This window comes from Dermacentor silvarum, chromosome 6, assembly GCF_013339745.2.
Source record: "Dermacentor silvarum isolate Dsil-2018 chromosome 6, BIME_Dsil_1.4, whole genome shotgun sequence".
Taxonomy (NCBI): domain Eukaryota; kingdom Metazoa; phylum Arthropoda; class Arachnida; order Ixodida; family Ixodidae; genus Dermacentor; species Dermacentor silvarum.
The window spans coordinates 75,984,069-76,005,788 of NC_051159.1; the positions used below are offsets into that span (position 1 = coordinate 75,984,069).

Consider the following 21,720-nt stretch of genomic DNA (forward strand, 5'->3'; position numbering starts at 1 on the left):
AGGGGTGGGGATACAACCGTATACAAACAAGTGTTACAGTGCCTTCAATTCGTTAAATAAAAACGTTGTTACATCTTGAACGAATTGTGATGAACAGGTGACCGCAGCGACTTGATGAGGAAGGACATTCCAGTTTTTAGATGCTCGGTAGAAAAACGAGACTGAAAATGTACTTGTGACGTAACGCACTACGCTTATCGGATCTATGTCAAGGTATAACCCACGTCCATAATCAAACCGGTTGCGACTTAAGCTGGACCTGGGAAGCACACGCAGTTGTAGGAGTTGAACTGTCCACTCAAAACGACAGTCCTGCGCCCACGTTTTTCCGAGCAAAGGTGCAGCAATTGTCACGAAGGGATGGAGCGACATTGCAACGGTAACGAAGTGGAAGTGAAGAATCACTTCAGACTAATTCGGCAAATACCGAAGCCATTTTACGAGAACACGGGTGAATCAGACGGCGACCTAAAAACAATGGACAACCATTCCTTTCGTTGTTATCAAGTTGCAGCACCTCTGAACTACGATGGTTCTGAAGGAGCCTGGAGATGTGAAGCTCCTACAAATGACCACACGTGAGGCAGTAACACCGTCCGACTACGATACTCATTTAGTGAGATTAGCTGCACCACCTCATGAAGTCTCGCAGGCTTAGCTCAATTTTATTACAACATTTTAGTGGGAAAGGTGATTACGAACACGAATCTGTCAGCGGCATTTAATTCTTTCCCTCGCACTCTCCTCTGTATTGTTTTGTATATACTGTATGAACATGCTATCACTATACTGACAGAGGTATCGCATGGAAAATAATCCTAAATGAAATGAGACCAAAATCTCAGCCAGTTGAAGACGACCAGCCCCCGCCTTACAGCTTAATGTGGGATTAATGCAGAATCGCGCGGCAGAAGACGGAAAGGAACGTCTCGCGTAAAGGCAGCGCATTATACGCCGGCGCGGCGCCGAGGGCTGGAAGAGCGACTATACACGAGCCGCGGCGAGCAGTCAGTCAAGCAAGCCGAACGTTCGCGGTACCCAAAGAGGGTGGAGCGCGCTTAGTAGACCGGCCGGAGTGCATGCCCCCCCGTCACGCCAACCAGCACCGCAACGCGACGCCTCCGCAATAATTAGCCACGCACTGCCGGAAAGGATCGGAGTAGAAAAGGAGCGCCGTATAGTCGGCGACGAAAATCGGCACCACGCTCGCCGGTTTGTAAGTTACCCAGTTAAATCCTCTGCGCAGTGGGCCCAGAATACCAACTCATACGCGCTGGAAGTTCGTTCTCACCGAGAGCCGGCTAAAGGCTTCGGGGTGCAAGGGGGTGGGGCGCGGGAAGGAAGAGAGGATGAGGAACACGAGAAGAAGTCCAGGAGGAGGCGAGCACGGAGGCCGGCGCCACAATCTGCCGAAAACTGCGCTGACCGGTCGTCGCCGGCGGCCAGACTTCATTAATCTAATGAGGCGTGGATGACGCGCACGCTCGAGAAGGCGTCCGCTACCCGGCATTAGGCACGCACAGCGACGCAGCTTCGGCGTGCGCTCCTTCGTGGCAGTCCAGTGAAGCTGCGCTATACGCGATCGAGGCCACCGTCCTTCGCCGTCGTATAGCCTTCCGTGGCGAAGAACGGAGTGGAAGCAGGCGCGCGCGCTCACGCCGCCTTGAACGCCAGTCGTAAATGTGCCTGAACTTTCGCTCGAACCTATAGCGTGTTATAGCTGATCGGTCGTCTCGAAGGAACGCGGTCGGCCGTCTACAATCTAGGGGGATGCCAGCCCTACGGCGCTCTCGTCGAGTAATGGAGGCCGTATAAAGTTATTCACGCCGCTTGCGGACGGGCATGCAAGCGCCCGCAGCGCAGCCTGACGGCGCCAAGAGGAGGAAGACGTGGCTTGACTGCGGAATTGGCGAGCTAAAGACTACGGCTTAAATGCGCGCGAGATTTTATGGGAGCATTTCGGCTAAACAGCTTCGGCTGCTCCCCTCGTTCCGAGAGCTACGGGGACACTCGTTCATAGCCCGTGAGAATTCACGAGGAAGGGAAAGCAAGAACCAAAGAACAAGTTCATCTCGGGTGAAGACGGCGACAGGGAAGTTTGTTGGCAAAGAATGATATACCTGATGCATATATAGCTGATGCAGTTTACAGTTGAAGTAAAAAGGGGCATCTCACACTATGAAAAAAAAAAAAAAAAAAGCGCAGGCTGATGAATGGTCCGTTGAAATTCTTATCGTCGTGTGCGCCACGTACGTCTCTTCTCTGTCCGTCTTTTGACTGGTTAAAATTCTCTAGAGTAGAATATGTACCAACTGACCCAGGTCGCAACTCTACTGCAACGTTTGTTTGCATTTCGCCTCAATAGAAATGCAGCCGCCGCTGCCGGGATCGAATACTCGACCTCGAACTCAGCAGTCCAATGCCATAGACACTAAGCTACCGCTGCGGGTGCTTAGTATATATGAAGCGTGCTTGCATCATCTCCCAGTCCTATACCCAATATATTAAAAAAAAAGAATACGACGACGCGAGTAGCTATCAGTGTCCATAATTGATGTTCCAATCGGAGCGGCCACTCACTCGCGGCAAGAGTAGAGCGCTTCACTGTGTAAACGGACAGAAACGAAACGGACGTGTTTTCCTTAGTCGCGAAGAGGCTTCGGCGTTCAGCCCAACAGGCGCGCAAAGGACAAAAAAGAAGCAAAACAAAAACAAAAAAGGGGGGGGGGGGGGGACATGAGGAACCCACACCAACCACTACCACCATGACAGCGACGACGAGAGACAGAACGAGAAAGAGAGAGATATATTGCGAGGTCGAAGACTGCGGAACAAAAGCGTAAGATAGGATAAGAAAATGGGCTGACGGAGAGAAGAAGAAAAGGCAGCGGCGGCGCGTCGAAGGCAGCTGCAGGAGACAGCCTAGCTCGAGCAGTGGGCCGGTCGAACCGGCGAGACTGGAGCGACGACGACGACAACGGCGTATGTAGCGTTTGCCATTCTCCGTCGCGGACGGATGGACGACCGGAGTTCTTCGCGGGCCCCCGAAGGAAACCGGAAAAGATTCCACTGCGGCTGCCGACGAAGCGGTAGCTCGCACGACGAGAGGGAAATTGAGAGAGAGAAAGGACGCCTTTGCCATGCGAGTAGGAGTTGCGCAGCAACTGTCCCAGTTCCTTCTCGGCACCGGATGAAGAAACGAACACATAAAGCAACACTAGCGGAAAACGTTATTGGCTGGAAATATATAATATATATATATATATATATATATAAGAGCGCGGAAGGAGATGATAGCGACGCCGTTCCAGGCGTCCTGCCTCATGATATACCACCCGACAAGTTTAATTTCCTGTCGTCGGCTCGCGAGGCAAAATAAGAATGTTCAGCAGCACCGACAGTCGCCTTCATCGCTCGTTTTTTTTTATGTGTTTTTTTTTTCATTTTTCTTACTTTACAGATATGAATATGTAAAGCAATGCCCCGGGGGTATCCATAGATTGGCGCTGGTTACTCTATGCCACGTGAGTGAAATGAATATATAACACTGTACTAACACTGATGTACTATTAAAACTAAAAAAAAAAAGCAACAAAAAACAGCGAGTTCAGACACAGGTATGAACATGTCACTACATACTATAAGTTCCTCGGGGTACTTAGTAAGCATATTGACTGGATCATTTCTCTCGACGAATTTGCATTGCTGGTAGCTGCTGTCGGATCAGAGCCGGCGATACTTCAGAAAACCTCATTTTCACGCTGCGTGCAATTCCTATGGTACATTGGTAACGACTGCCCTCAATAAACAACAAACTATTGCCGTCTTCTCTCTCTCTCTCTCTCTGCTTTCTTTTTTCTTTGTTTTTGTCGTAGCGTAGAAACAATAAGGAAAATGGAGATGAACTGTGCAAGAAAACTCGCCGCCGGTCGAAGCTGAAAGCACAATCTGTGCGTGACGTGTGCGATGCTGTCAGCCGCCGCTGCAGTGCAATTAGTAGAGCATGTGATAGAACAATAAAAAATTATAATAAATAAAAAATACAAAAAATAAAGTCCCTCGGTTTCCTTATTCTCGGCCACCGCAGTATAACGCTATGAGTGCTCACTCATGTTAGGCGGCGACCCTGTTATAGAAACATTTAGTGCAGTTTCGAATAAAGAGAGCATTATGAACAGCCGAAGCAAGTGGCCTGCTCTCATTATAGAGAGTGCGCAAGCACAGAATCCGAACATGTGTAGCGGGGCCTACAGAGAACGGCCAAATAATTTAACGTTCTGTATACATTCTTAAAAGAGTCCAGAACAAATCCCCAAATAAAGCACGAGACATGTATGTTAGACGCTCCGAGAAACGCACAAGGAATCACAGGTTACAAATGAAACCGATGATGGAGCTACAAGTTCCGTAACACACCTCTTTTGTCAGGTAGCCTCGAAGCAAAGAAAGCTCGCTGGAATATTACAAATACGCTAAACGGCGCGGCCTCTGTAGAACGACCATTACACGAGGCAAAAAAAACGCATCCGGGGCCGCCAAGAAGTTCCACTCGAGAGCTGACCCCCCCGTTGGCTTCGGTTCAAGGGAGACCAGAACCGAGCGCAAGGGCTTCCAAGCTCAATGCAACCCCTTCAAGGCCAGATGCCGGCGATGCCCACGCGTTCATTTACATTAACCGGTCGCGGCTACGGCTATACACCCGGAAAACGTGTGAGATGCAGAGCTGTTTGAGCACGCATGAATGCGCTGGAGTGTATCGTCACTTCGTTGCATATCCACCGCAGTATGAGCTTCGCTGATGATGCTGGTCTACCGCGGGTTGCCCTTGCATGCACCGTAACCTTTTTTGTTTCACCTTTAAAGCTAAACCGCAACCGAATGAGGAAGAGACGCGTGAACGCGCTTGACCCAGCTCGAAGAATGCGGAGGACCCTTAAGCTTCTAGTGAAGGAATGATAAGTATTTATTCGATATAGAGCTGCGTCTCGCGCTTATCGGGGCCGGAGGGCACCGTAGCGGTAATCCTTCGAAACCCAAATGCGACCCAAATGTACAATGTCTAGAAAGAACAACAAAAATGGACTAACGTGTCACTGACAAAAAAGAAATCTCGGATCTTTGTACTGGAGCAACGGAGAAGGACGAGCGACAGCCAAGGCGTGACAGCGCTGCGCAAATATGCGGCCACATTTTACAATGAATAATCTGTTTTAGCTTCTCCGCACACGAAATTCAGGACATCGAGATAAAGCAGTGTCAAACCACTGCTTGATGGGCCTCACCGCACATACATACATGTACTGAGAATCCCGGCCTACTTCAGTAAGTACATTTTATGTTTGGTCTGCGTTACTTCCCCCCCCCACGCGTCCGGCTCCATCCAGTCCAACGTCTACCTTCAGTGCTCTTGTCATTACAAGTCATGCACATTGTCATTACAATTCAGGAGGTGGCTTGAGGTTGAATTTCCCTGAATTAACAAAATCGCTGTATTGTATTTATTCATTCACTCCTAAATTACTTTTAGTAAAACTTTTTTTTAGGCCAAGACAAAATGAGTTAGATCCCCACTTATACAAAGAAAATTTGGCCTGCACTTGAGTGTTGCCATAAAAATAAGGGTAGAGGCGGTGAAATGAATATTAACACCTCAGAGCACTCCCTATTTCCCCGCACACGCCTTTCTCCTTTCTCCTGGTATGAACACCGTCATACCTTAATTTGGACCACCTGGAGTTCTTTAACGTGCACCTAAATCAAAACACCTGTGTACTTAGATTTAGGTGCACGTTAAAGAACCCCAGGTGGTCCAAATTAATCCGAAGTCTCCCACATACTACGGCGTGCCTCATAATCATGTGGTGGTTTTGACACCGTAAAACCCCACATTTTTTTCAACTTCGTCCTGCTACGGCTATCGTGGTCTGCCTTGAAGTCTCCTACCCTAGCCTTCATGTGACGTCATTAATTTAAGAGTAAAGGTAGATGAGAGTAATTACGTTTCCGCGCGGATAAAAACCTCGTGTGGGTGTTATCATGCAAGGCAGAAAGCTGGTCGGCCTTCCCATTTTCTTTTTATTTCGGGACGGCGTACGACGGGCCGTCAATCGGACTGTCTATAGCTCTCGATTGCCATCGCTGCTCACATCGATCGAGTGACGGGTGAGCGTGGAGGGAGAGCCAAATAGCGTCGCACAACGCGTTTTATAGGTCAGTCGGGCCACTTCCACGTAAATTGGATTGAATGGGATCGTCAGGGACACGGCGAAGACCAATCCGTGCCTCGGGGAATCTGCGCGAACGCCAGCGTTTCGGCTGTCGGTTCACGCCAGCCAAGCCGAGTCGAGAGCCAAAATCATCGCTTCAATCTCTCGCTCTATGCGTTCTAGAAGGTGGTTGGAGGTGCGGTGATGCCGCACAGTGACTATACAGTGAAGCACTTAACAGATAATGATAGAGCAACTACTTGCAAAGTCTACTAGTTGAGCGGAGGACATACGATGTGAGACGAAACGTGAAGAGGAATAAACACGAAATGAGGTACACATTTAAAAGAAAAAGACTGAGCACTGTAAAGCTTACGTAAACTGAAAAGTAACAACACCGCAATCAGGAAGAACAGTGAAAACTTCGAGAGCTTATCATAAGTTCTTGATCCTCTGGCCTTTTACTCTCGCCCCATTTCGAAGCTATCTTAGGATGTCATTGTCGTTCGTCTGTTCATTAATTAATTCATTCACTCATTCATTCAAGGAAAAGCTAAGCACCTGACTCCGCCAGAGGCAGTCGGCCACCCGAGCGGCTGCCTACCCGTTATCGAAACTAAAGAAAACTGGGTCACAACGTGCTTAGATGGAGTCATTCAGCCGCTGATGTACCGGCGAAAAAGAAACTACGCTCGAGGCGGAAGGACGACCCGAGCAGCTGTCGAGTGCAGCTTTCCCTGACGACTTCTTCGACGCCGAGTCCCCGACACCCGCCTGTACCGACACCGTGCCCGTCGCGAGGTCACCCCGACGCGGCCGTCTGGTTTCGCATGCACGCTCTCTTTTTTCCCGGTGTGACGACCTCGTCGTGTGCGTTCGTGTCATCGTCGTCGCGAACAGAGGCGCCGAGCAGGCGTCACTGCCGTGGCTGGAATGGCAGTGCGACACGGGAAGGAGTTCGTGCTGCCCAATTAGGCAGGCTTCAACCACGACCCGTTTCGCGGGTCGCCTCCAGCTGCTCGCGCGCGCTTGATTGTCTCTAGAATTGTCTCCGTCCTCGTGCGCCCCCTAGTGTGAAATTGACCACTGTAAGTTTCTGGAGCGTCGGGGACAGGCGCACGAATTGCATTACTTCGAAGCTGTTTTCTGATTGCGTACGCCGGTGGAACTCGGCAAAGAATGACCGGAGGCGAATTGTAGCGGTCGATCTTATAGGAGCTGGCTCATGGCCAACAGCGGAGATTCATAGAAAAGCGCTTGCCACTTTAAATGTTTCATTATAAAACACCAGTATCTTAGGTCTATATTACGTTTTAATGTCTTCGGAAAGATATATGTGTGGTGTAAGTCAACGCTTTTTATGTTGTCAAATGTTTATGTAGTATGCTGTGTATGGGTGCTCACGGTCTGTGCACTACTCTGGTGCTTCTGTATGTATTCTGTGGTGTGGCGGTGGGTTGTGGCAACAGGCGGGTGCAATTCGAAGTGCTTGTGATTTCATATGCAACAATCTACATGTTCATCGTTTATCGGGTCCTGAACTCATGTATACAGAACATCGTGTTAATGCTGACCGACCGCTTTTGTGATATATTTGTGGCACATTTTGTAACAAATTTTCTGATAATATATTTGTTTCTTTCCCAAGCAGCAAGGAGTAGCCGGTGCCACCTAAAGACAACCTATCCTTTTGCATCACGTCCTTGAAGCTTGAAAAATGTACCTTGAACTGCGTGAGAACATAAGTGCTTCCTAAAAGGTTGTTTCACCTAATTATTATTACGTCTGTATTAATGATAATCGATCGCCTTGTTTATGAAATTTAATGCTCCCTTGCTACTAATAGTTGACTGGCTGGACTATGCGCGACGCCGTTATTAAGCACTCGATGGTTAAACAAACTTGAAGAGGGCTCTCGGAATCTGCACCGGCGATCGCCCTCCAAGTTTGAAATGTTTCGTGACAGAAGTGCACAAAACTATATATAAACCTTCGTTTTTCTTTTCTTTTTTTCGGGTTCGGAACAACATAGCGCATCTGGCTCAAAACGTGCCAAATGCGTCTAGCACGCGCCATATGTCTTCCCCTTTGCATCCGAAGAGGGCTGCTGAATGACTCAATTTCTCTGCACAGTCATAAGTCTCCATGGTCAGAAGGGTTGTGAACTAACTTGCGACACATGCTGCATCGATGTTTCAGCCACTAGTCTTAAGTGATTCCTTAAATGTCGTGCCGTATTGAAGTTACGCGATATTACGTTGCAAACGTATCCTCTCGCGATTCAGTCTACATGCACACTAGAGGTAGAATACAGTAGCTCTGTTACTTCCTATCTCGCGATTATCGTACATAGATACGCATAAGCGCGCAATCTCTCCGGGGTACGTAAGCGAGAACCGCTCCACTTGTGGGACTGTTCCGTTCCACATTACTAGAGTTTTCATAAACTCATACTCCTCAATGGAGTGTATTTTCTCTTATTGGGCCACACCGGAGAGAACATACTCAAATTTGGGGACCTAAAAAAATTGAGCCAGACGCGGTATAAGTGGCTGCTCCCGCAAAATGAGTTGCCGGTAACTCATTTTGCAGTAATAAGGCACGGTATGCATTTTGAACCGGCAAAAGAAGACAAATAAACGCCTATGAAAGAAAATGGAACGCCACAGCGCATGCAGCTGCGCCGAAAACCAAACATGAAACGCTCGGCTCTGAATAAACCACCGAAGTAAAACGAAGAAAATAAGATAACGGGCTCGGTCTTGCGACCAGTACAATAAGTATTTTTTTTAACACTCCGGTTACAAGATTGTTCTGCAAAACACGCTTGCAGTGCACGGAGAGAGCTGTGCGCGAAGGACTCTGCAAGCAGAACTCTATACATCCAAGGTGCAAACAGAAGGATGTGCGTAAGGGAAGGAGAAAGCTGCCGCTCGCCCAAATATGCCCTTCGTCGATGGACGACGATACGGTCTTGAAAAATGGATCCCGATCAAAAGGAACGACGCCGCCAAACGGCGTGTGTATGGCGGCGTCGACGCTCCCGCCAAAGCACCGCCGCCGCGTTCCGCCCCATTCCCTTGGCGCGCAACGAAGAGAAACGCCGCGCACACAGCCACCCACTCAGGGGTTCTCGAGAGTCGGCTCAAAAGAGTCTCTTCACACGCTTTTCGTTTTCATTTTATTTCTACGTTTTCCCATTTCTTTACAACACCCTGAGGGTTGAAGCACTTCGAAGGAGCCGCGGTGCAACTCGGCCGGAAGAGTGTGCGATGTGAGTATAGAAAACGCCCAGTCGCAAGCCATATGAAAAGGATGCTTTAAAGTTCCCGACGCCCACTTCGCTTTTTCATTTCATCTTCATTTTGGCTGGAAGAATGACGAGGAAGAACGAAATCGTGAAAAGATTATACTATACAAGGCTAATAACGAACAAGTACTGGTGAGAAAGCCCGGTAAGGAGACAGTAAGCACGGATATGTATTGCGGCAATGCTTGTCTGAATGGTTGCAATGAAATACCAATGCACGCAAGTGGGGAAACAAGTCAAAGCACCGTTTTCTTCAGCGTCCCTTTCAGAAGACGCTTTTCGCACGCCGACTACGACTGCCTCCACTGGGACACGAGAACACACGCACGCACGCACTCGTTAAAATTCGAGATCAGCAACACATCTCAAGAGACCGACGGACGTCACGAAGAGCCGCGTCTAAACGCATGCACACTGAGCCGGTCCCGATAAAGTAGGTAAACTAAATTTCATGGAGACAATAGACACAATCACGCTTACACTCTTAGAGAAAGAAAAACAATTTTCACGTTAGGTGGCTGTGGTCCTAGCAGCCTCGATTCGTAGCTCAAAAGTCTAATGAAAAGAGTCGAGTGGTAAGTCAAAAGTGTGTCACAGGGCGTGCTCGTAATTTGCAGGTGCGACAGAGCGTTTTATCAAAATGAGGACCAATTTCCTCAAACGGAGACTATAACGAGGGACGATCCGCTTTAAAAGGTACCGTTACTGATCACAGGAACAAGCGGTAAAGTTGGGAACACAACAGAGCCCGAAATCCACAGAATAGCGGGATTTACCCAGATGTACGCAAGCAACACCGCTAGGCCACATTAACCGAGAGTCGACGAGCGACCCGACATGAATATCGTCGCCATGATCCGGCTCTAAAACGCAATGCACACGCGGGTCAGAACACTTTGTATACGGTTCTGGAAGCCTCTTAACAGGGATTCACCGTTTCTAATATATTGCTCGTAATGTTTCGTGCACAACTACGTCACGAGCAGCTTCATAATTGTGTGCAACGCAGGGGGAGCGCGTATAGGAGGACCGAAGCGAGGCGTCAGCCGCAGAGCTGCGATGAGACCTGCGTGCGTAAACGTAATTGCCGCTTCAGTGTAGACACACACACACACACACACACACACACACAATACAAGGCGCGCTTCGCCCGGCGTTGCACACCTTCGTGCGGCACACCCAGGATGCAGGGGGCACGTGAGACGAAAGAAAGGGCCCGCCGGAGGCTGAACTCACGACCGCTCAAAACGTTACGAACCCCCCCCCCCCCCCCCCCCCCCGAGGCGACTCCAGTATAGTATATGCGTACACACACACGCAAGAAAGGCGCTGCCCGTAGAAGGCGTTGGGCCCGAAACGCACGCATGCATGCATTGCGGGACGTCCAGGGTTCCGCCTGTTCGCTGAGGTCTAAGAAGACCACTGCGTATATACGAGCGCAAAACGGGTATATGCGTCGAGGCACTAGATTATCCACGGTGCGGAATAAGGCACGCCTGAAGCAACGCGTTCGTGACCTACGCCTTTCGGACGGACGGTCCTAGGAGACTGTGTATACAGTTTTCTTTTTTTCGTGCGTTTCGTAACGTACGCGCTTCCGCAAAACCAGACGCTCGACACGGCGCGACCCGGATGGTGGTGTGCCATTACTTCCGCCTCGACCCCCGCTCGGAAAGAAGACGCGCACGCTGCCGATTACCCGCAGAGACGGTATACACACAATGTGTTTGAAATGAGAGAAAATGAAAATAGAATAGAAGAGAAAGAAAAGTCAAACAAGGATCTGGAAAGATGGGAGGTTACGCAAAAGGAAGAAACGACGCACAACCATGAAACAGCACCTGCTCCGAGAACGGCGGGTAATTTGGTTCCGCGAAAGGGGATCTTGCGGCCGCCTTGCTCATTGGCCGGACGTAATCATCTTTGCGACGTATGCGGAGGCGGCACTAAACGCGCGCACATACGCTTCCACTGAGCCCCCCCCTCCCCCCCCTTTCCAACGATCATCCCCCTAGCTCCTGCCTTTTGTGGAAAGCGGACTAACTAATTTCTAGAAGCGTAGAGGCACGCCGGGTGCAATAAGTATATTTGGAAGACGCTCCGCGCTTCCCACAACATCAGTCTCTTTGGGAAAAGAGGAGACGGGGAAAAAAAAAACAAGACAAAAAACGACCTTTTGTGGATGTACACTGTCAACGTATGCCTCTTTGAAAACCGTCAATGGATGTCGTATCCGCTTGAACGTAAGTAGGAAGAACCAGCCGAGACAAAGTACCGAAAACTACTGTAAGGCGGAGACGAGCAAAAAAAAAAAAAAAAGTACTCCATCTCCCGCTAAAGCGAACCATGTGTGGATGCGAAGCAGCGGGGAGATGGTTAGCTTGAGCGGGAGATGGTTTCGCGGCAGCAGCCCGAGCACTCATCGCGGCGCTGCACAGGAGAGAGAATGAAACGCGGGCGCCGCTCCGTATATGATTCATAGAGGAGAGAAAGGGGGAGCGTGGGAGAGGATAGAGAGGGGGAGGAGACGCGCATGAGCTGTGGGGGTGTGGGACGCGGGACGGACGGACAGAGCCGCCGGCAAAAAATGCTTCGCATTTAAAAAAGAAAAAGAACCACACAAAAAGCGGGCTAACAATAGAAGTGTCAGAAACGTAAGAGCATTACGCGAAGGAAGCTGCTCCGATAACGTCCACACCACAAAGGCTTTACCGTTCGAGCTTGGCGGAAGTGGTTCGGACAGTAGAACGAAGAACTAACGCGACAAGGTCATCACAAACGAGACATGTTCAGCCTTTAAACCAAAAACTTTGACCAGTCACAAAGGCCAGTCGAAGATCAGTGCAACGGCAGTACAAGCTCTTTTACAAAGCAAATTACCATAGCAAAGCGTCATCTCGACTCCAGAAGGGCCGATCCTTGTGAGACGAGATTGTCCAAGATGAAAAGTCTGACACATGCAACGCATACGCAATATGCGCACCACGAATATGGAAAAGCAACGCTTCGGTGAACGGATCTATAAGAAACGGTAGGCGCGCAGTGGCCATGCGAGGGAGTCGTCGGTGTCAGCGCATACCTCGGACACTCAGGTCACGTGAGACGGCGAAACCTCACGAGCCCATATAGAAGTGTCACCGGAAATTACTTCGTAAAGGAGCAGCACGGGAACCACCGAACCGAACACGGCGATGGCTCAAGCGGTCACCACCGTTCGTTCCCGAAACTCTTTCTATCCATTTACAAAAGGAGCCGTGGGAAAGCAACATTATTTCTTGGCCGGGAGACGAGACGCGCCGATTTATCTGCACCGTTCCCTCGCCTTCGTACAGGTGAGCACCAATGCGGCCCCCCACATTGCGAGAGGCGACCGGCAGCAACAATCACGACGCTAGTCACGTTCGCCGGCTAGAGAGCAACTCGGCTTCTATATGTGTGCGTGTGACCCACCCGATGGTCTTTTGCCCCAGCAAACGGCTGCCGGAGAAATCAAGAAGAGTATCCAAAAAAAAAAAAAAAAAAACGAACGAGAGAAAGAAAGAAATGAAAGAAATGAAATAAATGAAAGAAAGAAAGCTGTTCGTCGGCTGCCACTTTCTCCTTGATGGCTCGGCAGAACGCTTTCATCACGAACGGCCACACCTAGATCCGGGCTTGCATGGCAAAAGCAACGTGCTACGCTACACTATAATAGTTGTGCGCTATCAGTGCGTACACTACACACACAGAAGACGTGCACACACACACACACACACACACACACACACACACACACACACACACACACACACACACACACACAACAAAAGAAAACTCGAGATAAACATTGCTGGCAGATTCATTTCTCGACCGATTCCCGCGGTGAAGACGTTTCTATTTCAGCGTTGAAGTTTTCGTTAAGGGCGCAGGCAGAACGACCAACCTGTATTTTTTTTTTCCCCTTCATTGCGGAAGCGTGATGGATTACGACCTGTAGTGGGTGTCCCGAGGTTCTCGGTGAGAGATGAACAAGCACCGCGAAGGGCGTCATTCAATTTGCTGAACATGTATTATATATATATATATATATATATACACCCTCGTGAGTTCGCATCACGAGATTGGGATGGGCTGCAGGTTGCCCCCTCGACGTGTTTCGCGTGGCCAATTTAGATCATCGCGCATCATGCGGAGTGAACGACTACAAAAATGAATCACGAGACCTGATGACGACGGCGGGCGTGCCTTCATCCTCAATGAATATACACGTAGAGACTTTTTTCGTGGACGTGAAACATACACGCATCTCTTGTGTGCGAGAAGATGGATTTCAACGCGAAGCTCGGACCCACTCGATTTTGAATGTTTCGTAGCTTAGCCAGGCGGACGCTAGCACGAGTCATATTTTTGCAAGTGCCAGCAAGTTGACGAATGTCGAGGCAGAGGCACTTGCACGAAAGCGTTCACCCTTGCCACTCGATCACATATCATGCCTCTGGAGAAAAACTATTTACTCGTATAGGAGAATCAGTCCAATTGTCACTGATGATACGGATTACACCAGATATACCCACTCAACCGCAGACGTATTCTTCTGCCTGCAAAATCACCGAAGGAATGCTAGCCAATCGTAGCTGCCTTAGCAGGAATGACGATTACGCGTTTATAAAGCACTGCTCCCCAAGGCATAGAGTTTCCTACAATTACTAGAGGGAACTCCGGCTCTGAGATCGTTCAGCCGCCACGTGAATGACATATGTAGTACATGGATTTGTCTATAATCTACGTGCTTGGGGCTCCAGTCATCCTTGCGGCTTCGTTTATGACGCGTTTTTCTGGGCCTAAAGTGGCCTAAACTTCGAAGCAATTTATACTTTTTCTTAATGCAGGGGGTAATAAGACGTACTCTGCAAAACACGCATAGTCGCTGCTAATTGTAGTGGTCCCGCTTGTCCATGCGTTCGTGGAGTAATAGTTTCAATATCGGGCTTCCGTGTTAGAGGTCGTGTGCTCGAATCCTGCCGTCGGAAAATTTCAATAACGTTTACTTAGTTATTTATAACGCAGCATTTTCTTAAAAATGATCACTTTGCAAAGTCACGAAGTTATATTGAAAGCCAGGAGGACGTCCGTTTAGGCACATCCATTTCATCACTCCCATGCTGGCTGAATGGCGCTGCTTGCAGCAACCCTTGACACTATAGCCGCCAAAGTTCCCTCTAGTAATTAATGGAAACATGCGCCCAGGTACTATGGACTGCCTGTTTCGAGATTTCTATTATCGCGAAAATAACATAATGGGTAACGTTTGCATCGCTTTCTAGAACTGCAGCTGTTTTTCCAATGCAGGAACTACCCATGAACAAGCAGTTAAGAACATAAGCCGCAACGGAACGGCGTCCGTCACTGTACAGGCGGGGACAAAATAACGCGGAATCTGCGAGCGCGCTCCGAACTGCATTCGTACACCCTTCAACGTTTAAAGCGCCCTCGAGACGTGGCATTGCGCATGCGCGTCCTTAATTAGCTCGTGTCCCTGCCCATATACGCTCGCACCTTGCCAGCCTGCTGTCGGAATCACAATGATTGCGGAAGATTGCGGTAAGACAGCGCTGCCCTCTTTCGGCCGGCAAGGTGTGCAGTGCACTGTCACGCGTCACACAGGCCCGAAACAGGCACCGCTCTCCTAGCGTGATCTTCCGCAATCATTGCGATTCCAACAGCAGGCTCGCAAGGTGCGAGCGTATGTGGGCAGGGACACGAGCATCGCATTCGCAGTGCTATATCTCTAATATCTCGAAAGAAGGCGCTTGCTACGTTAAAGGGCGCAAGAATGCAGTTTGGTACGCCGCTCGCAGATCCCGTATTTCGTCCCAGCGCGTACATACATGCATGCGCACTTTCCCGGTAACGTGTCTCCAACATATAGATCTGCTGACAATTTAACCAGCGGAATACTATCATTACGGGAACAGGTCCTGTGTACTCGTAAATTGAGAACACGTAAAAAAGATCCTTTCGTTAGCTGCGGCCATTTTATGCTCGGTACGAACTTTGACGACGAATGAGCATCCTCTAAGGCACTCCGTACATACACGAACTTGCCGTACGGTGTCGCAGCGCTCCGTTGTAGGCGACTTTACGAGAGCCACAAACATTCAGTCCTGATATTGTCGAGGACAGTTAAAGAGCTGCAGGCACGCCGCACGCTGAGCGAGAGACCAGCGGGTTTTCTTTTCTCTCATACTTCCCGCCAAGCTTCGAATCACCACGCTCCACTACATAACAAAGAGAAATATATATATATATATATATATATATATATATATATATATACGGCAAAGAAAAATAAGAACGCATGAGTGGGAGAAGCTACGGCGGAGCTTAAAAGAAACAGAGACAAAGATAGAGGCGCAGAGCAAGGAGATCGTCAGCGGAGATAAGAGCTCACTGCTGCACGAGGGATGCCGCGGCCAGAGGGGGGGGGGGGGCCCCCGAGGCGACAGCGCGGGAAAAAAGAGCCGCTGCCTCGTCGAGAGAGCACGGCACCCCGCAATCATCCCTTCGCGTTCAAGGTTGGCCGCCGTGAGCGATGCGGCGCTATTAAGGAGCCAGGCCGGCCGCGGATCGGGGCCCGCCCGCCGCACGGACAGAGGGCACCCACGCAGGGTCGCCCCCGCTGCTACCACTCCGAAGATGAACGCGGTTATGGAAGGCCACGGGACAAATAGCAGCGAGACTATGATGCACAAAAAGAGAAAGCCACAGTGCGAGTTCGGCGCCGCCGAGATTTCAGCCTGCACTTTCTAGAGCGAGCTATGGCATCGCGGCAGTTAAGTCGAAACAATCGCGGGCCACCATTCGGGAAATAAAGCCGGCGCACATTTGGCTGGTTAAACGTTGTTGGGGCAACCGTTGCTTGCTGAAGCAACGGTTGCCCCAACAACGTCAGAGAGGGGGAAGCGAAGACAGCAGAGAGGGGGAAGTCCCAGCAGTGACGCCCCTGATGTAACTGAAGGTCAGAGGAGAAACCATAGAAATAGTTTCCGTCGCTAGCGACAACCATGTGGCACGGACCGTCACATCTAGGCAGGAGCACTGCGGTCATCTGGCCCCACCGACATCGGTACTTCTGCATAGAAGGCGAGTTATCTATTAGCTAGGGAGCTTTCATTCCACACCTGCGCCCTGCTGGAGCGCGTGCGCGTATGAAGGCACAGTGGTGGCAGGGCAGTTCCAAGAAGGTGAATGCTGTCACCGCGCGCGCTACTGCCTCACGCTAAGGTCGGCCAATCGGCCAGTGTTGGATCGAATTTAGCTTTTCACTGGGCACGGAAAAGTTTGCTGCCATGCAAATGCGTCTGTCCAAGGAAAAACTCTACCGACACGCTACATTTCTCTCTCAAGAGGAGTGATATAGGCTTCACAACGTTAACTCTTTATTGGACGAATCTGTGCCAAGAGAAACAAGTGGCACTGAATGCACGACGAAAGCGGTGAGCACAGCCGGCGATCGTCGAAATGTGATCTGTGGGTCAGACGCGTCTGCTATTTAAGTTGACTCATCGAACGTTCCAGCGTAATCGCAAGTGGTCGCACCTGTTCTAGAATGTACAAGACCATTCGCGTCGCGCATGTAATCTGATTACACAAGGCTCCGGCTATACAACACACACACAACATATCGAATCGGCTATAACAATCGATAACGTTCTGATACGTGCAGGCGCTTCTTGCGCCGAGCGATGACGTTTTAACATTTGTTAGCCGGTGAAAAGCGGTAACAGAAAAAAGATAAACAAGTACACGCGTCACTATATTCTACCTCAAGCGCAACACCGCGAAGAGGGATTCGCAGAAAAGGGAACTCCCCGATTTTCAAGGTTAGTGTTTTTTTTTTTTTTTTTTTAATCCTATAACCAACCAAGGAACTTGACGTCGACGTAATGCCTGCCATCTGTTCTTCAAGCGAGGTGGATAGCGCTGTCATCCATTCACGAGTTGCACCCCTGTTTCTCCTTCCCCATTCTTCGCACCGCACCTACCAGCCAGCGCTCTGGTGCCAGGCACCAGCGACCCTTCCAAGGTGGATCGTGTGAAAGGGAGGAATGAATAAGCATGGGTGGAAATGTCTGGGGCCACTCGTTGAATTTCTAAGAACGGATCTGATGCTACGAAATCGGTTTTCCACGGGAGCAGACTTCGCATTTTCATTGCCTTAAAATGGCAGCTGTGCAGGACAAACACGCTTGAGGGGCCTTACTGAAAGTCCACAGGGAACGCAAGAAGATTTGTAATGGAAGCGACATGAATTCATGTCCACTTGACCAAAAGTGTGTCATGCTACGATGACAAACCACTTCTTTTAGTAGCGGAAAGCATTATTAATGGGAATTATTCTACAGCCGCCTCCTGGTGGATTCTGATGGCACAAGGCTTTTTTTTTTTTTCTTTTTTTTGCTCTTTTCGTGACGTTTTCCCTAGACACGAAGTCTGAATCTGAAGTGTGATTTGCAAAATTTCGTAAGTCGGGTTACCTGCAAATGAGCTAACTCTCGTCCACAGACAGTTTCCGCCGGAAGCGCCAAGCACTCCAGGAAAAAGCAATGCAGCTGTTAAGTAGCTGTTAATTTTGACCAGGTGGTCAAAATTATTCCGGAGTCTCCCACTACGGCATGCCTCATAATCAGATTGTGGTTTTGGCACGTACAACAAAAGAACTTTTTTTCGGAGTGGCAATCCGAAAAATTGGTGCCATCTCTGCGCCTCGAGCTAGAAAATTACCCCTCTGTTCCTCTTCATGCTAAGACCTCGCCCCGCTTCCCTATTTTGAGCGGCCAAGACAACAGGTGGGAACGTCAAATCGTTGACAAGGCGTGAAAACGTGACGGCCTTCCCTTTACGGTGTGAAAATCAGCGCAGAAGCTCGTCTGGAGACGAAGCGTTTTTTTTTTTTTTTTTGGGTATAAGACTTGTGCGCCAATAGACGAGTTCACGCCCTTTCCAAATCCTCCGTTGCAAATACTGCTCGCCACGCTCCGCGAGCCCGTAGCGTGAGACACGTGGCCGAACGCGCGGACAAGTTGACAAAACCTGGCTGCCGACTTGTCAGTCATGCACCCCCCCCAAACTCTCATATCCATGTTAAAGGAGTCGAACACGGAAGGGATCGGTGAAAGTCGCCGCTGTGTGCGCCGCGAAGTATTTCTACTGCTTTGTTGACGCAGTTCTTCGCGTTTACCACTCCACACCGAAGACCCCTGCCGAACAAAGCGCAGAGGCAAAACGCAGGTTGTACCAAAAGGCTTCGAGAAAGGTCGTTGCACCCGAGTGTGTGTACTTGTGGCTTATGTTTGTCTGATGACTCTTTGTTGGATATATACGCAAGCAAAAGCAAAGGCAAACGGCGCAGCAAGTGAGAGCATCTGGTGACCTGCTCAAGGAGGCAGGCCGCACGATCACCAGGCGTGCCGGGCATCTGCTTTTAATTCGGAACGGGGTCAGTGAAAACTATTCCAGTGAAACGTTTTCACTATCTCGAACAGTACGGTGCTCCTCCGTAAGACGATTCTGTAAAGATCCCACGGGAGCACTGAACCCTGCAATGCCTCTCATGCGAAATTTGCAGGAGATAAAGAGATCAACGCTGGTTCATATTCATGCCAATCTCGACACTAAAGCATGAAGTTGTGATTGCTTTTGTACCGTCTGCGTAGTCGGTCTGATTCAAATGTATGTCCAGAAGTTGCAGCATTTGGTATAATGATATAATTTGACAAGAAATTCGACTAAATTTGAGAACGAACCCCCGCGACCTATTAACCAAAGATCCAGCGCTGGAGATCAGTGGTCACCAGCAAAGTTTGGGTGCCGATTCAACCGCCCGCAGCACTTATCCGCGTTTCTCGGTACAAGCGAGCAGATGATCGAATGCTTGCTACCACTGACTCACATAAACACCAGTCACACGGCGAGCTTCATCGTTGCCACAACAGAAGCCCGTAGTGGCAGTCCTTATTGGACGTACCCCTCGAGGCAAGAGCGAGCGTAACTTGGGGAAACTTCACATTGGGTACACATAGTGCAAACCATGCGCAAATAAAGAAATCCATGACCTAATGCAACAGTGACTGGAACGCAGGAAAGCAATGAAAGCGGGTGAGTATTCCATTTTCGACTTCATTCTGCGGCGAATTTACCAAGTGGAAGTGTCCTGATTCCGCCCCTTCTCGCTATCTCGGTTGTGTTCTGGTGTATATTAGGAATTGCAACACGTGTGAGAAAATTACCTTACTTTACAAAATAATACGCAAGTTATAAATGAGAACGTATTTTGACTTGATCCATATGTGAGTTCAATTAATCAACATGCACCGCTGCAAATTGATTCAGAGTTAGAACCCCGAGGCTGTAACCATGATTCATTAATTTTTTTCTGGTGCTAGAACCCTATATTGAGAGAAGTTAAAACTTCCATTGACGAAACATATGCCGTGATCTGACGTTTCACAAACAAGGGAACGTGGTCGTCAAAGAATGGAGCGCACTTAAGCGCAGAACGTTAACATTGAGCCTCATCACAAAGTTAACATGCTAGGTAGCGTTGTGTGAACGGGCATGGTGCGGGGTATTAAAACGTAAATTGGACGCATTAAAAGGCATCCAACATGCACAAATTAGCTTGTGTTGATTCTTGTATTTGTCCATAAGGCTGTACAACTCCTGCATTGGTATGCCAAAAGGCTGCTGGCAGTATTGAACAAATACATCGGATAGCGCTGAATAAAATTCGGATGGAATGTCAGCGTGGTAGCAGAGCAGACGCCTTATTTCACTCAAAATATATTGTTTGATTTCTTTCAGCGGGAATTGTTCGTGGCTAATTCTGTATTTGGTAACCATTTGTGCGGGGACCATCTCTGACCCGTTACAAGTAGAACGCGCCCCTCAGGCACTGGTACTGGGAGAGCAGTGTCTTAAGTATAGTAACATGTGTTAACTTGTCCGCTTCGAAAACGCTGGTAATATCTACGGGAGTTGCGGAGCTTTATAAATTGATACGTTTTGAGAGGCAACCGCAGCAGGTCGCACTGGCGTTTTTCATTTGACACAAGATACGCCCCTAGTACTTGGCGGGCAACAAGTACGCCTTTTCTAGCACAGTTTGACAAACAGAAAAGCGCGCAGATTTCCGAAGCGCCGCGCCACCCACATCTTCAAGCTCGACGCGTACAAACCCAGCGCTCTTCCCCGGACCACTCCACAGGTTACCGTCCCGGCAGGAGAAGGCACCGCGCACTGCCTAACCTTCTCGGCGAAGAACCGGTGAGCCGCCGCTTTTGAGTGGCCCGGCCGGCACCGCCTCATTCCGGCGCCTTCGAATAACCGGAATCAAAGTTGCAGCGCGCCGACACACGCGTTTCGACCGTGCCGGCTCGAACGAAAGTTACTCTTCGTCTGACTGACCTGTTACGACGAGCAGAAAGGCCACCAGGACGGTCTGAAGTAAATCCATAGTGCCGCAGTGGTGCTGTATGGGGGGTGAGTAAATGGGAGTCTGGCGTGGGCCTGTCGGCGTTATTCCCCGGCAGTGGCGAGCATACACACGGCGAGCACACAAGTAGTAGACGCACACACCAAGCACACACGCACGATCACGCGCGCGAACAAGACAGGAGGATGGAGCAAACGGGAGAGCGATCCGCAAGCCAGCCTACACACTGCAAACAGAGCGCTGTTCGCACGGTCCGGCACTATGCGCCTCCGTTTTGGTATGTTCCTGCGCGCGCCGCTCTGCCACTGCGCTGACGGCCGCGTCGCGCAAACCGGCCGCAGCGGCGTCCCGCCGGGGGCCTGGAGCCGCGTCACTTCCGCACGCGCCCCGAGAAAGAGTGCGCTGTTTGTTGTTCTTCTTTTGCTTTGAATCCCGCCTAGACGCGACGCGTAAACAGCAGTGGATTAATGGTAGCGCGGTTATTTATCTGCTCGTTTAGCGCAAGTGTAACAGTTACGGCTTTCTTGCCCGTTGAAAGATGTTTGACGAGTGCGACAAACTTTGAATCCTCCGAGAGGCATCATGAAAAATCGGCAGAGTGTCTCGCGCTATGCGAGCAAATTATGCGCGTCTTTGTTCCCCACAGATGCGAACGGTGCGGTAGCGTGTCGGTGAAACGAAATCCCAAGGCATGTTTCAATATAAACGTGCACAACTGCGTCGGAACGTTG

At 49.7% G+C, this 21,720-nt stretch overlaps 1 protein-coding gene across 1 annotated transcript in view; it reads right to left on the reverse strand.

Annotated features, from left to right (window-relative positions):
- Positions 1-21,292, reverse strand: part of LOC119455614 (neural cell adhesion molecule 1-like) — a 436,211-nt gene extending 414,919 nt beyond the window's left edge. The window contains 1 exon segment of the mRNA XM_037717028.2: positions 20,962-21,292. Coding sequence (XP_037572956.1) covers positions 20,962-21,010 — 49 coding nt within the window. The 5' untranslated portion in view covers positions 21,011-21,292.
- Between the last annotated feature and the right edge of the window lie 428 nt (positions 21,293-21,720).